General features: G+C 34.3%; 6 protein-coding genes and 1 non-coding gene across 7 annotated transcripts; 4 read left to right on the forward strand and 3 right to left on the reverse strand.

Annotated features, from left to right (window-relative positions):
• Nucleotides 1-300: 300 nt before the first annotated feature.
• NAEGRDRAFT_59789 (uncharacterized protein) lies at nt 301-3365 on the forward strand (the record flags this gene model as incomplete). The annotated part of the gene is made up of 1 exon (XM_002669913.1): nt 301-3365. The coding sequence occupies one exon, from the start codon at nt 301-303 to the stop codon at nt 3325-3327; it is 3027 nt and encodes a 1008-aa protein (XP_002669959.1). The 3' UTR covers nt 3328-3365.
• On the reverse strand, nt 3339-5981 carry NAEGRDRAFT_81967 (uncharacterized protein; the record flags this gene model as incomplete). The annotated part of the gene is made up of 4 exons (XM_002669950.1): nt 3339-3807; nt 3964-5349; nt 5429-5670; nt 5963-5981. 4 exons carry the CDS (start codon nt 5979-5981, stop codon nt 3358-3360), a joined length of 2097 nt encoding a protein of 698 aa, XP_002669996.1. The 3' UTR covers nt 3339-3357.
• A 216-nt stretch (nt 5982-6197) lies between these two features.
• Nucleotides 6198-7878, reverse strand: NAEGRDRAFT_75006 (uncharacterized protein; the record flags this gene model as incomplete). Its single annotated transcript, XM_002669951.1, has 2 exons — nt 6198-6879; nt 6920-7878. The coding sequence occupies 2 exons, from the start codon at nt 7876-7878 to the stop codon at nt 6198-6200; spliced, it is 1641 nt and encodes a 546-aa protein (XP_002669997.1).
• Nucleotides 7879-8146: 268 nt separating this feature from the next.
• Nucleotides 8147-8218, forward strand: NAEGRDRAFT_t750. Its single transcript has one exon. It is a non-coding gene; the product is annotated as a tRNA-Glu (tRNA).
• Nucleotides 8219-8637: 419 nt separating this feature from the next.
• On the reverse strand, nt 8638-9189 carry NAEGRDRAFT_75007 (uncharacterized protein; the record flags this gene model as incomplete). Its single annotated transcript, XM_002669952.1, has 1 exon — nt 8638-9189. The coding sequence occupies one exon, from the start codon at nt 9187-9189 to the stop codon at nt 8638-8640; it is 552 nt and encodes a 183-aa protein (XP_002669998.1).
• A 440-nt stretch (nt 9190-9629) lies between these two features.
• NAEGRDRAFT_75008 (uncharacterized protein) lies at nt 9630-10246 on the forward strand (the record flags this gene model as incomplete). Its single annotated transcript, XM_002669914.1, has 3 exons — nt 9630-9749; nt 9894-10034; nt 10157-10246. The coding sequence occupies 3 exons, from the start codon at nt 9630-9632 to the stop codon at nt 10244-10246; spliced, it is 351 nt and encodes a 116-aa protein (XP_002669960.1).
• Nucleotides 10247-10573: 327 nt separating this feature from the next.
• NAEGRDRAFT_75009 (uncharacterized protein) lies at nt 10574-13894 on the forward strand (the record flags this gene model as incomplete). The annotated part of the gene is made up of 1 exon (XM_002669915.1): nt 10574-13894. The coding sequence occupies one exon, from the start codon at nt 10574-10576 to the stop codon at nt 13892-13894; it is 3321 nt and encodes a 1106-aa protein (XP_002669961.1).
• Between the last annotated feature and the right edge of the window lie 60 nt (nt 13895-13954).

Genomic DNA, 13954 nt, shown 5'->3' on the forward strand with positions numbered 1-13954 from the left:
TTATTTGTGGGGTTTCTTCTTCATTCCTTATCTATTAACCCATTTGTCCTCCATGATAAAGCCACTGAAGATTATTGTTGGAGAATTTTTTGTTATTTTGAAAATTTTCTCTTCTTGATTTCTGGCGAAGATGTTCTCAAGTTGTAGCACCAACAAAACCAATTCAACAACAATTCAATTCAATATATAAATAACTAAATATCCACTTCACTCTACTTCTCATCATCTTTAAATCTTTCATCAAAATAAAAGAAGCCAAACAAAAAATAAAAAATTGTAAAAAATTTGAAAATATAAAAAATGTTAAAAAGGGTCGCCTCTGTTGGAAGCAAAAATAATAAACTTGTCCGTAGACATTTGTTGGACGGGCGACTCTATCAAACTGCCTTCTTCAACACAACAAAGCCAAGTCTTTCATTGAAAAAAACACTGGGAGTTGATTCAAAATTACAAAAGGAAGCTGATGAAGTTTCTTCGGCAACTATCGCTGAAGAGCTTGATGATATACAAATGGAAGCTGATGCTAAGGATTTTGATACTGAAGTCTTGGAAGAAATTTACTCTGGAGAATTGTTCGACGCCTATAGCAGAATGTCCTTGTTAGTTAAAAGAGAAAAGAAGCAAGGAGATGTTCCTTATGCTGAAGAACCATCTCTTGCTCCAAACTTCTCTGACGAGTTTGCATTGGAAGATGCCGATGCTGATAATGATGCAGACTTCAATGACGCAAATACATTGTTGGATGCTGAAGAAACTGTAAAGGAAACCGGAGAAGAAGAAGATTATGAAGATATAGACGACTATGAAGACGTTGAAGATATAAATCCACACCAACAAGCTATGGAAGATATGGCTCTCCTCCTTGAAAAGAATGACCTATTGGGTTTAACTGATGCAGATGTTGCTGAAATGACAGCAGTGGACCAAGAATTAGATACTTTTGATGTTTCTGAATTTGATATTCATGCTAAACTTGTAGATAGAGTTTCTACCATCTCACAAAAAGCACCAAAGCAAGTTATGAATGCCACAGTCTCGGAAAACGCTAAGGATGTTTCCAATACTATTAGCGAAGTTGGTAAACTTGTTCAAGAAATGTCTCCAATGATTAGTGTTGCTATTGGTTCTCTTGATATGACTGATAATAATGCTGCTCAAGATCCTCAATTTGTTAACCAAGCAAACAAGATTAATGAATTGGCCAAGTACTTGATTTATACTACCTTGATGAGAGAAAATCCAAAGGAAATTTCACCAGAACTTGCCAACTCTGCCAAGAGATTTGGTATTGATATTAGTGCTCTTCAACAAGAAGCTGCTTCTGGTAAGCAAATTGCTATTCCTTCTATTTTACAACAAGAATCAAGCACTTCCTCTTCGGAAGAATTTTCTTCATCTGAAGAAGAAGAGGTTAGCAAGGATATTTTGAGTATTCCAATGATTGAAGAAATTCAAAAGGAAGCTGAATTGGAACAACAAGCTGAAGTTGCTAAGGCTCTTGCTATTGAACAAACCTTAGCTGTCAGAGAAGCTGATGAAGTTGTTGAAGAATCGGAAGAAGCTGAAGAAGAAGAGGGTATTGATCTTTTCGATGATGAGGAATATCCAGAAGAAGAAGATGAGGATCATGCTAGAGAAAAGGAAGAAAAGGAAATTAAGGAAAGATACAACTCTCCAGATTTGAGCTTAATTTCTCAATTTAACTTGCAAATGGGTGATGCTAAAGTTGAAGATGTTGTTGAAGAAGAAAGAGGAAAGCAAAGACCAGACGCTACTGTCAAATTCCCTAACTTTAGAAACAAGCCACAATTCAACAATAGAGAAGCTATTCCAGATTATATTCACGAACAAGATATTACCATTTCTCAATATTGTAATGTCTTTGATGCTGCCAAACAATTCGGTATTGAAGTTGATGAAGATGCCATGTTGCCAGAACTTGACAGTTTGACTCAAAGTGAAAAGGCTGATTTCATTGAAAGACAACTTGAAATTGCTACCATGCCATTCCAATCTGTTCAAGCTCAAAGAAAGGAAATTAAGGAAAGACAAGCTCAAGAAAAGGGAGAAATTTATCAAACTGAAGTTGATCAATTTATGGAACATTTGAATGATCCTATTATTCAATCACTCACAATTGATGAAGATGAATTGTTGGAAGATGATTTAGAAATTCAAGCTCAATTGAAGGAAGAAAGTGAAGAAGTCTTTGAAGTTGATTCTTTCCTCGATGCTGTCATTCTCAAGCAAGATAATCCATACGAACCATTCATGCTTGCTACTCATCCACATCTCTTTGTTGAAGGTTCAACTCATTTGAGAGAAACTGATGTTGGTAAGATTTTCATCATTTCCCCAGAACATCATAAGAAGTACTTTGGTGTTACTGGTACTGGTGGTGATTTGGATAAGTCATTCGAACAAATCTTACAAAGAGGTTTGCTTGTCAGAGAACCAGTTTTGCCAATCGTTAACGAAATTCAAAGCTTGTCTAAAAATAAGAAGAAGTTGACTACTGATCCAGGATACTTGCTTATGGGTATTCAAGGAAGTGGTAAATCTGCTTGTTTGGCCACCTGTGTTTTCAATGCTTACACTAATGGAGTTTTGGTTGTTCATATTCCATCTGCTTATCACTGGACTCAAGGAATTCACTTTGTTGAACCATCACCTGTTTTGCAAGGATACTTTGATGCTCCACTCCCAACTAGAGACTTTTTGAAGGCATTCATGACTGCCAACACTGAAATTTTGAAGGGAATGAAGTTGAGCAGAGAATATACTCTTCCATTAGAATCTGGTCAAAAGGTTCCAACGACGCTCTACGAATTGTGTGACTATGCTCTCCTTTCTGATGGTAATATTTCTGTTGTTTTCAAGTTTGTTCTTGATGAACTCATCAATGATAAGACAACTCCAATGCTCTTTGCTATTGATGATTATAATTTCTTACACGACTATACATGTTATCAATATGGTAACCTTGACGATTTCACTACAACTGTTCCACAAAAGGTACATGCTAAGAATTATACATTGGTGAGAGCCTTGTCAAGAATAATTCAACAAAATGCTCCAAACAAGCTCATTGTTGCTGCTAACACAAATAAGAATAAGACACCAAATAAGGTTTACCTCATGGAAGAAAACGTTTTGGACCCAGTTTATGTTTCATCTAGATACTCATACCCAGAACTTGAAAACATTGTAGAATATTACCAAAGCTCTGCATTTGTGTTCGGAAATAAGGAAAACTTTATGGAAGATTTACTTTTCATGTCAGGTGGTGTTCCACAAAGAGTTTTCAAGCACATGTCTGTGTTCTAAATCAGAAAAATAATAAAAAATTTGGCTATTTTATGCAACATAATTGTATGTCTTGTGATCTTCAACTTCCCTTGATAAAAAGTCTCTTTCAATTAAATTCTCAATTCTTCTCTTGACTTCTTGAGGGTTTGGTACAAACCTGCTTTGTAGTTGCTTTACAACTTCTGACATGAGTTCATTGTGGTGGAGCTTCTTTCTCGCTTTCATTACTCTCACAATAACAGCCTCAATAACAGGTTTTCTTTCCAATTCAATCTTGGATTCAGTTTCTTGAACTTCCTCAACAGTTTCCTTGGTGGAGGTGATGGCTAATCTTACTCTATAATTGGCATTCTTAAAGTCCTGATTCAAGACAAACTTGTGATTATCTTCCAAATTCTTTGTCTTTGGTTCTTTGGAAAGGATTTTGGTCTTGTTCATACATAAAATTGTAAGAGTCTTTTTTAAATCCTTTTCTGGTATTTGAGTTAATTCCTTAATCTTTGCATAGGTATATTCGGTATGTTCATTGTACAGCATTAAAATACAAATTTGATAGGTAGAAACGACAAGTTCATGTTTTTCACTCGAAAATCTTGCTGTCAAGATACCATCTCCCAGACTGGTTTGCCAAGTAAGTTTTCTTCCACTATGTACATGATTGTAAAATTTGGCAAATGACTCACAGCACAAATTAAGATCTGCTGGGAGAATGATGTTATTGAGGGTATAGGCAGGCCAGAAAGAGTGAGTGAGAATATTTACATTAAAGTCCATTCTTTCTGGTTTGAGTTTGAATGCGTCATGTTGTTGATATTGTTCGTTGGTTTGGGCTGATATTTTCATATCATTGAACATGCCTTCAATTTTTGATGTAAAACTGTATCCACATTCCTTTTTCATTTTCAAGATGAACATTTTCTCAGAGTTTGCTTGATGTCCCTTGGAGAGTAATCTCTTTGAAAGATGAACCTTGTAGTAATTCTCAAAAATATCCTTGTCTCTCAAGAATCTGAAAAGAGCCATAGCATCCTCCATGATTGGTTCCAATTCTTGTTCTGAATCACCAAGAGTTCTGATTGTATTGTCCAAATAGAGGGAAAGATATTCTGAAACTCTCTTTTGTCTGGTACCATCTGAAAAGATGGAAAATCCTTCCTTTTGAGCTTGTTCAAATTTTGAATTGCTCTTGAAAGATTCTCGAGTAATTCTGTCGTATTTTCTCTTTTGTTCTAATAGACCTTCAATGAAGGTTACTGCAGATCCCTGTAATTTCTCTTCATCCATTACATAGGCAATACCAACATCGGTAATGTATTGCTTGTAGAGCTTTATCATGATGGATAAATGTTCTTCTTCATTACCCAAAAACAAATTGTACATTCTGTGCAATTCTGAAATCTTGTCATCCTTGAGGAAGGAAATGTATCCACTTGGACTCTCTGTAATAGTGTCCAAATGTTTGGTAATCATTTCTTGTCGTAAGATTTTTGAAATTTTTGGTTTTGTTGTAAAAGAGAGATAGTACTGTACACGGTTATCCTCCTCTCTTAATCTTTCATCGACTAGTTTCAAATAGTCGGTAATTGATGTCTGTGCCAATAAATCACGGGACAATTGCAAGTAGTATTGAGCACTGGTTTCTAAAAATGGTTCTTCCAATACATCATTATAACAGTTCATTTCACATAGCATTCTCACTACTTTTTTCAACAATAATCTATCTACATATTCTCCACCTCTTTCCTTTCCAATCATTTCAATTACAATATTTTTAATTTTAACTCCTGATTGACTTTGATAAATAACTACTCTTTTGAATATTTCTACACCATTATCATAGACGAATAATGTGTGTTTAACAGGTGTTTGATTTGCACCATTTCCACTACTTTGAGATTGTTGTTGCTGTAATTGTTTGAGAGCATAATTTGTATTCAAATACATCAAAACACTGCTCACTACAGATGTTTCTGTCTTGTATTCCTCCCAAACATTGCATATTGTCTTGAGAAATAATTCATCAGGACACTTTTTCAAAACCTATTATTAATTCCGATCATCAATTAGATAAAAATTAAAATTTGCACACTGATTAATAAAAGGAGAAATCAAAACTTACACTACTGAGAATGAATTCTACTTGCTCCAACATGCAGGCCTCTACATTTTCATAGAGTGATTCGCCATGTCTATTCAATACTATTTTATAGGTATTTCTATACAATTCCTCATAGGAAAGTTCAGAGCTCTTGTTGTGATAAATTTGTTGAATAGCTTGCTTGAGAAGTGTCCAAGTAGTGGAAAAGAAAGCCTCTGTTGTTGTACTCTCTGCTCGGGGAGCTTTAATCTCAAATTTCTTTCCTATTAATTGCCAAATTCAAAACAAGAAATAAACATGTTGTATACACAACCACCATCATTGTGATCCAAAATTATTGATCATAAATTTGTATATTTTCATCATCCGATCCACACAATTCCAAAAATAACAAAATAACAATTCATGATCATCATCAATGGTCATAATGGTAATACAATATTAAATAAAACATTAAAATTCCGCCATCAAATGTTTGTCATTGTGATCAAAATGAACAACAAGGGAATTCAGAACAATTTTTAGAACAAAATCAGAAAGAGAGCGAGAACTTACCCGTTTGAACTTTTCTCATTTTTTTTTGATAAGTTTTGGCGCCAAACTGTAAAACTTTTTTCAATATCTGCTGGATTGACTTGTGAAATTTTCTTCACTCCAAATTGACCTTATTTATCAAACAAAGTTGTGTTAGAATTGAGACAAGAGAGAACAGACACCTTTTAAATCAGTCCTCTAATTTATTTGAGTTTTAAACTTGTCAAACATTTGATGGTTTTTTGTCAACTAAACATTAAGGATTTGACTGATTGGTCTTCCAAGGATTATGAAACGATGAAAATGATCTGAAATCTTCACGAGAAGCAAATATTTGACATCCAAAGAATGCTTCCTTCGCATCACAAGATTCAATGATGGTGAGATTTGAAAGGATTTTCTGAATGGAAATAAGAAAATCCTTTTCTAAATTCACAATAATGAGGTGAGTGGTTGTTTCATTCGTGATGATACTTGGCAGTAGGTCAATACATTCTGTAGAAATGGTTTCTAATTTTGGAGCACTGAATGAGTGGATATCGTCAGCAAGTGATTGATTATTCGAAACAACACTAATTGTAACATTTACTCCACAATTCATGTCACCTACATCCTTTTCTATTACAATGCAATTGGGAGTGTTATGATAGTGAGCTAGCATGACATGTCTAGATACGAAACAACACGCAGGCACTCTAGAATAAAGAACATAATCACTGAAATTTGAAAAGTAATCAGAAATGAGAAAACGTGGAGGAATTGAAATCACCAGTGAATGACCTTTTGATAGCTGAACTTTCGAATAAATTTCAGAAAAGAATCCATTCACATCTTCTCTCCTGTCCAATTTGTGATATCTATCATTTTTGTACATTGAATTAAATAAGAAAGTTGAACCAGGATTCAAACCAAGATAAAAGTAAACTTGCATTTCTGAACTTTAGTTGTTGGTTGACTGATAAAGAAAATTAAACTTACTGATCTAAAAGTTTGAAAAAGTATGGCTCAACAGAACGAGGTGTTTTCTCATTGAATAATTGAAAGAATGTCATCTCACTTGTAATATCAATACATAGTGGTGAAAATAAGCGTTCTGTGAAGTTTCGAATATTATTGCAACAGTAATACCAATCTGTAAAGTCATTCCCTTCCCAAAATGAGTTAAAAGAAGTATCAGTCCAATATCTCTGATAGATGGGTTTCCATACATGTGATGATCGTCCTGCACGATTCAAATTTCTATTCAATGGTAAAATCAATGAGCATATTTCACTTTCCTTCAGATATGAGAAAATAATTGCGAGTATTTCATCTGGAAGTTGTTCGAATTGATTTTCATATGTGTTTCTTTTCAATTCATCTTGTGGTCTGTTCAATAGATATTCGAATGTCTTGCCACTTTCAACGAGAAACTGTTGGGCAGCTCTATAACTTTTTGAAGCTGCCATGACGTCGCCATTCTTTTCCTGTTCCCTACTCTTCCTCAATAATTGCTCAATTTTCTTGTAGATTTCTGATTGATCGAATTTGTCATCTCTTGGACATGAGCTTGCATCCACTCTAAAATACATTATTTCAGTTCTAAGAATAAACTTGGTTCCCTTCCTAACAGAACAACCTTCATGGGCAAAATCTTGATTGAATAGAACAAGTTTACCCATGCTAGGTTTCACAGTATGAACGAGATTATAGTAGGAGGAACTATTTCCATCCATCATCTCTGGATCATTGTAAAATCGCGTCTCTCCTCCTTTAAAATCATCATTCAAATAAATTAGTAAGGTATAGATACTTCTTTCATTATTGTTTCTTTTGAATTGACCATCAGTGTGAATTTTGAAATATTCTCCGATTTGGTACTTGTTAAATCGCATCATTTCATTGACTCCACAAGCTTTCCAAGTTCCTGCACTATCCACACCGAAAGGAGTTACCATTTTACTAATAGCATCCAAATCAATCCTAGTTTTCAGCTTATCAAATATTAAACTTGCAAGATCGGCATCAATCATCAACTCTCGGGTTGAATTTCTATACTCTTTTGGATATTCATCTTGAATTTCCTTAAAATGCTCCTCGGAGTTATATTGTAAGATAGAGATTTATAAATTTCCTTGCAAGAGCCAGTTGGTAAGCAAAAGGATTGTTCCACTTTGCTATCTGGGATATTTAATAAATGAGGAATATTTTCAAAGTGAATAAGATTCCCGTGTAGTCCAATGGCTAGGATACCTGGCTTTCACCCAGGAGGTCCGGGTTCAATTCCCGGCATGGGAGAATCATTTTGTTCATCTGGTGTTTTAATTATTTTGACATGCCAATAATTACAATTATTATCACTCAAGAAAAACCTTGAATTGATGAACAGCTTATCGTTTTCTTATTCAATATTAAGATTTTGAGAAATTTCAAGGGGATTTTTCTCTTATTTCAATATTAAGATTTTGATGATTTGAATGGCTACGGCCATATCACGATTCATGCACCTCATCCCGTCCGATTTGAGAAGTTAAGCATCGTCGAGCCACATCAGTACTGAGGTTGGAGACAACTTGGGAACCTGTGGTGCTGTAGTCTTTTAATTTTTCTTTCGTTATGAAAAACCGATTAGCAATCGATATCTTTATTTGAAATGTTGAAGTAGCTCACTTCTATGTTCTCCAATCTGTTGCAGATGAAATTTGAACAGCCATCTGTCATTGTGCAAATGCTAACTTAAAATAACAACCAGATTGCTTAACAGCTGTAAGAACAACCTCTCTATCAACAGCCAATTCCTCAGAAGCATACATTCGAGCTTGGTAATCTCTCTTGACAGCTGTCATGACTATTTCTCTATCATTCTTCAATTCATCAGATGCAAACTCGAGTACTTTACCATATTGCTCCACAGCCAACATTACAATTTTCCTATCATTCCTACTTTCTTCAGAAGCATTTTCAAGTGCCCAACCATTTTGCTTAACAGCTTCCATAACAATTTCTCTGTCACTTTTCAATTCTTCAGAAGCAAATTCCAGTGAACAACCTTTTGATTTAACTGCTGCCAAGACAATTTCTCTATCTTTTGTTATCTCTTCTGAAGCAAACTGGAGTGCATAACCACAGTGCTCAACTGCAAACTTGACAATTTCTCCATCTTTTTGAAAATCAGTGGCATATCCTAAAGCATCAACACTTCGTTGAACTGCCAATAAGACAAATGGTCGATAATTCCACAAGTTGAACAATGAAGCAAGCCAACACATTTCGCTATTGCTGAATAGAGAAATGCACAAATCACAAAGTTGAAATCTTTCTTTTTTACTGTCAATTCCTGATTCTTGAATCAATTGAATTGCTTCTTCTTCTTGTTCGAAACCGAGTTTCAATATGCGATAGGCAAATTTGCGGACTTTCTCCTTGTTTCGATCATCTCTACCACAAAATAAGTGTTGTTTCAGATAAGTGGATGCGATATTCGAATCAAGAGTTAGTATTACGGAATCTGAATTATCAATATTTTGAAATGAGAATGATTCAGTGTTTGTTTTTTGTATCTTTGAGGATCGACGTTCGTCCTCACTTTCGAATAGTTTTGAAGAATCCTTTCTTTTCATTTTTTCCAGTAAATGATTATTTAAAGCATTTAACAAAATTGTAAAATGGCTATTCGATTTTGTAAAACAATTCATAACCTTAAAAAAAAATGAATCAACACATGAGCTTCATTAGCGAGGAGGAATTTGTTTTTTCATGTTTGGACACTGATCGAGTGGAAACTGTGAGAACCATGCTAGAAAATGGCGCCAATCCAGAATCGGAATTTGTAGGTTATTTTGCTGCTAACCACCAATGTGAAGAATCAACTCGTCGGATCACGAATATTTTAAATTTATTTTAAATTTATTTGATGATGATGGAATTGTTATTGATGAATGGAATAATGAAAATTATAATAATAATAATGAAGAATGGATCGAGTGCATTGATGGTTGCTTGTTTTTCTGGAAATTCAAAAGTTGTCCGAATGCTTATTCAATGTGGAGCAAGCCTTGATAGGAAAAATCAGGAAGATGAAGGTGTTGTATTTGTGGCTGCAAAGAATAATCAAGTGGAAGTGTTGAGGATTTTACTGGAGCATATGGCTCCTCTTCTTCCCAACAAGGTAATTGTCATAATTTAAATTAATATTATTAATTTAATATTTAATTATTGTATAATTGATAATATTAGGATGGTTTAACTCCGTATCAAATTGCTTCAAAACTTAACCATGTGGAATGTGCAAGAACAATCAGTGATTATATGAAATCCATTTATTAATCATGTAATATTTTGTAATTGAAAGTTAAAATTAAAAAAATGGAAAAGCAATGAATCACAAAACGATAGAGAAATAATTCGAATCACTAATTCACACAAAAAGAACGAGTAACAATAATATTAACTTATTGTGAGGAAGGACCCGGTCGGAGAATTCACATTGAAATTCACCAAAAAAAAATGCACAACTCCTCACCACAATTCCTTAATAACATAACAAGGAACATCACAGGGAGAAGAAATTCGCTTTTCCTTTTTATGATGATGACTGTCATCATGATCCTAATAACAAATTCATTAGAAATAACTGGTAGTGCAAATAATCAGATGAAACCACTCTCTTACAAGATATCGACAATCGCTGGTCAGGGTTTGATTTCGGAACAAGATAATTTGAAAGCAAGTTTTGGTTTTGCATCAATGATCTTTATGAATAGGAATGAGAAGGGAGAACAAGTTGAAGATATACTTCTTGTTGATGATATCAATTTAGCTGTTAGGAGATTAACTTTTAGAAAGAATGATCAGAATGAGTTCATACCTTCGACAGTAAAAGTATTGGCTGGTGGTATTCCTATGGAACCTTCACTAGCATATATGAAACCTAAGTTATTGACAATTTCTGAAGGAGGTGATGATGATGAGAATGGTAGAGGAGAAATTTATGTGTTTGAGGAGAGGAATGGAGGAATGATCAAGAAGATTGACAGGAAGGGAGATTTGCAATTAATTGCCAAATCCTCGAGTGATTCATTCGTATGTGAAGAAGTGAGCTTGGATAAGGCAAATTGGGTCTCAATTTCGGATATGAAATATTCAAGAGAAGGAATGGAGGAGGTTTTATATCTTGTTGATTCTAAAAAGATTATTTTGAGAGCTTCCCTAACAAGAAGAACTATCAAAGCAATAACTAAATGTGTAAAAGATATTACAAATGCTATAATTGATAGTGCCGATCCTTCAGATTTCATTGAAATTAATAGTATTTTTGTAAGAAAGAATAGCGAAAATAAGGTAATTCTATATGTTGCTGACAGTAACTCATTGAAAAAGATTGAGCAAGATGGAAATGTATCCAAAATTGCTGGAAATGGAAAAGATTACCTGACTGATGCAGATGTATCTACCAACGCACTAAACACAACAGTTTATCCAACCAAGATATTTGTAAATTCTGGAGGAGAAATTTTATTCACAGAAATGAAGTTTAACAAAATCAGAAAGTTAGACATTCATGGAAATGTTGTATCTATCCAAAGAAATCCGTTTGTCCTCTCGAAGGGAGTGCTTCAGTCACCTCTCACTAATAATATTTACTTTGAGGAACATAATATAATTTACAAAATGACAGATAAGGGAAATGAACCAATGTTTGGAAATGGAACTATTAACAGTCTTAATGGAGTACATGCCATGCAAGCAAGAATTAATCCAATTTCAGTACAAGTTTCATCCAAATCTGGAAAGGATATTATTACTGTTTTGGATTCTGAGGAATATTTCAAATCAAGAGTAATTGATGAAAATCAAATTATTCAAACAGTAATAGGAGGAGGAATATATAATTTATTGGATATTGAAGGGATTGATGCATTGAGTGTTCAATTTGTAAAGAATGTTAAAAATTCATTCAGATCCAACAATGGAGATCAATATATTGTGCTGAGCTCAGAATTATTCAAAATCAATGATGAAGGTAAACTGGTTAGAGTTATTGGATCTGGTTCAAAATTTGCAGGAGATGGTCATAGTGCTTTGTCAGCTATCCTTAATGAACCAAGTGGTGTTTTTTATTCGAAAACATTAGGAAAAACCTTTATTGCAGATTCAAAGAATGACAGAGTTAGAGTTATTTCTAAAGAGGGTGTTATCTCAACTATCATTGGTAAATTGGAGGGCACTGTAGATAACCCAAGAGATGTGATGGAAAGAAATGGATATTTGTACTACGCTGAAAGATCAATTATTTGCAAAATTGATTTGGTATCGAATGAACTAGAAGTTATGGTTGGTAATAGACAAACTTCTTTTAATGGTGATGGAAAGAAAGGAAATGAAACATCTATTGGTCCAGAGAGTATTTATGTGACTGAAGAAGGTGATATTTACTTTGCTGACATTTCAAATCATCGAATTAGAAAGTGGACAAGAAAAACCGATCTAGTTTCAACAATTGCTGGAACTGGTGTGCAAGGCTCCAGTGAAGATGGAATTCTGGCAACAAATTCCACAATTGACTCACCATCTGGTGTCTATTTGAATAGAAAGGGAGAGGTTTATTTTGTGGAAAGTGAGAGCCATAAAATCAGAAAGATTACATCTGAAGGCAAACTCTTAACCCTCTTCCAAGTGAGATCTCCACACCGATTGATTGTTACAAGTAATGACGAAGTTATTGTTTCACATGATGCATTCATTACCAAATATTCGAATGGTGAGGTAACAGCAGTTGCAGGATCTAGAATGAAATCGTATCCCGAATTGGACGATGATCCATTCGAAACATATTTTGGTTCAATTGGTGGTCTTTCATTTGGAGAGACAGAATCGGATTTACTCTTTGCCAATCCAAAATTTGATTTAATTAGAAAGATTTCAAATGGATCCCTATCGAATGTTGCAGGTAGTCATGGAGACGGATTGAATGCACTCGAAGCTAGATTTATGGATATTTCCTCTGTGGTAGTGAGTCCAGACAATGAGTTGTTCATTGCCGATTCAATGGATCATACTATTAGAAAAGTTTCTAGTGACGGTATTGTTTCAACCATTGCTGGTGTCTCACAAATTCATGGCTATAACTTATATGATCCACAAGAGAGCATTCTCAATGGACCTACTTCACTTTCTAGTGCAAAAAATGGTGATTTATTCTTCATCGATCAAAAGAATTATGTCATTCGAAAGATTTCCAATGGAATAGTTACCACAATTATTGGAACACCAAACGAGAGATGCGATATGGAAGAAGGAAAGAGAGGAAGAGAAACCTGTTTGAGTATGCCACAAAGTCTCGCAGTTTCACCAGGAGGAGATGCTCTTGTTTTTTCTGATCTCTCAACAATAGGAATTTTCCATTACAACCTCAATGATGAGAATGCAGTTATTAGACGAATTGCTGGATTTGAAAATGTTATAGGATATAATGGAGATGGAGAAGCCACTACAACATTGATTTCACATGTGCCAAGTTTGGCATTCTCTAACGATGGTTTATCCGTCTATTTTGTTGATAGCAGTAATAATCTTATTAGAAAGCTATCACCTTATTGTCCAGAGGATTATGAACTCTCTGAAAAATTACAACAATGCACTGAGAAAGTCATTCCACATCCTAACGAGAGTCCAAAGAAACCAAAACCTCATTTCTCAATGTTCATTCCAGGGAATTCTAACATGAGTGGAATGATTAGTGAAAATCTTATGGCTCTACTTCTAGTAACAATTGGATCTGTACTCATTTTGTCAATCATTCTGGCAGGAGCTATTTATTACTTGCTCAAGAATAGAGAAAGTCAAAAACATTATCAGAAAGTTGAAAGAGATGAAATTCCTGAAGATGTGGATGATAATGATATAGGAAAATTCTCACTTGGAGCTGATCTTGAAGAAGAAGAAGAAGAAACAGAGGATATTGAAATGATTTAAAATTAAATTATATAATACTTAATACTTTACAATCACTATTTAAAAAAAATATAAAAAAAT

This window comes from Naegleria gruberi (assembly GCF_000004985.1).
Source record: "Naegleria gruberi genomic scaffold NAEGRscaffold_76, whole genome shotgun sequence".
Lineage (NCBI taxonomy): Eukaryota > Heterolobosea > Eutetramitea > Acrasida > Naegleriidae > Naegleria > Naegleria gruberi.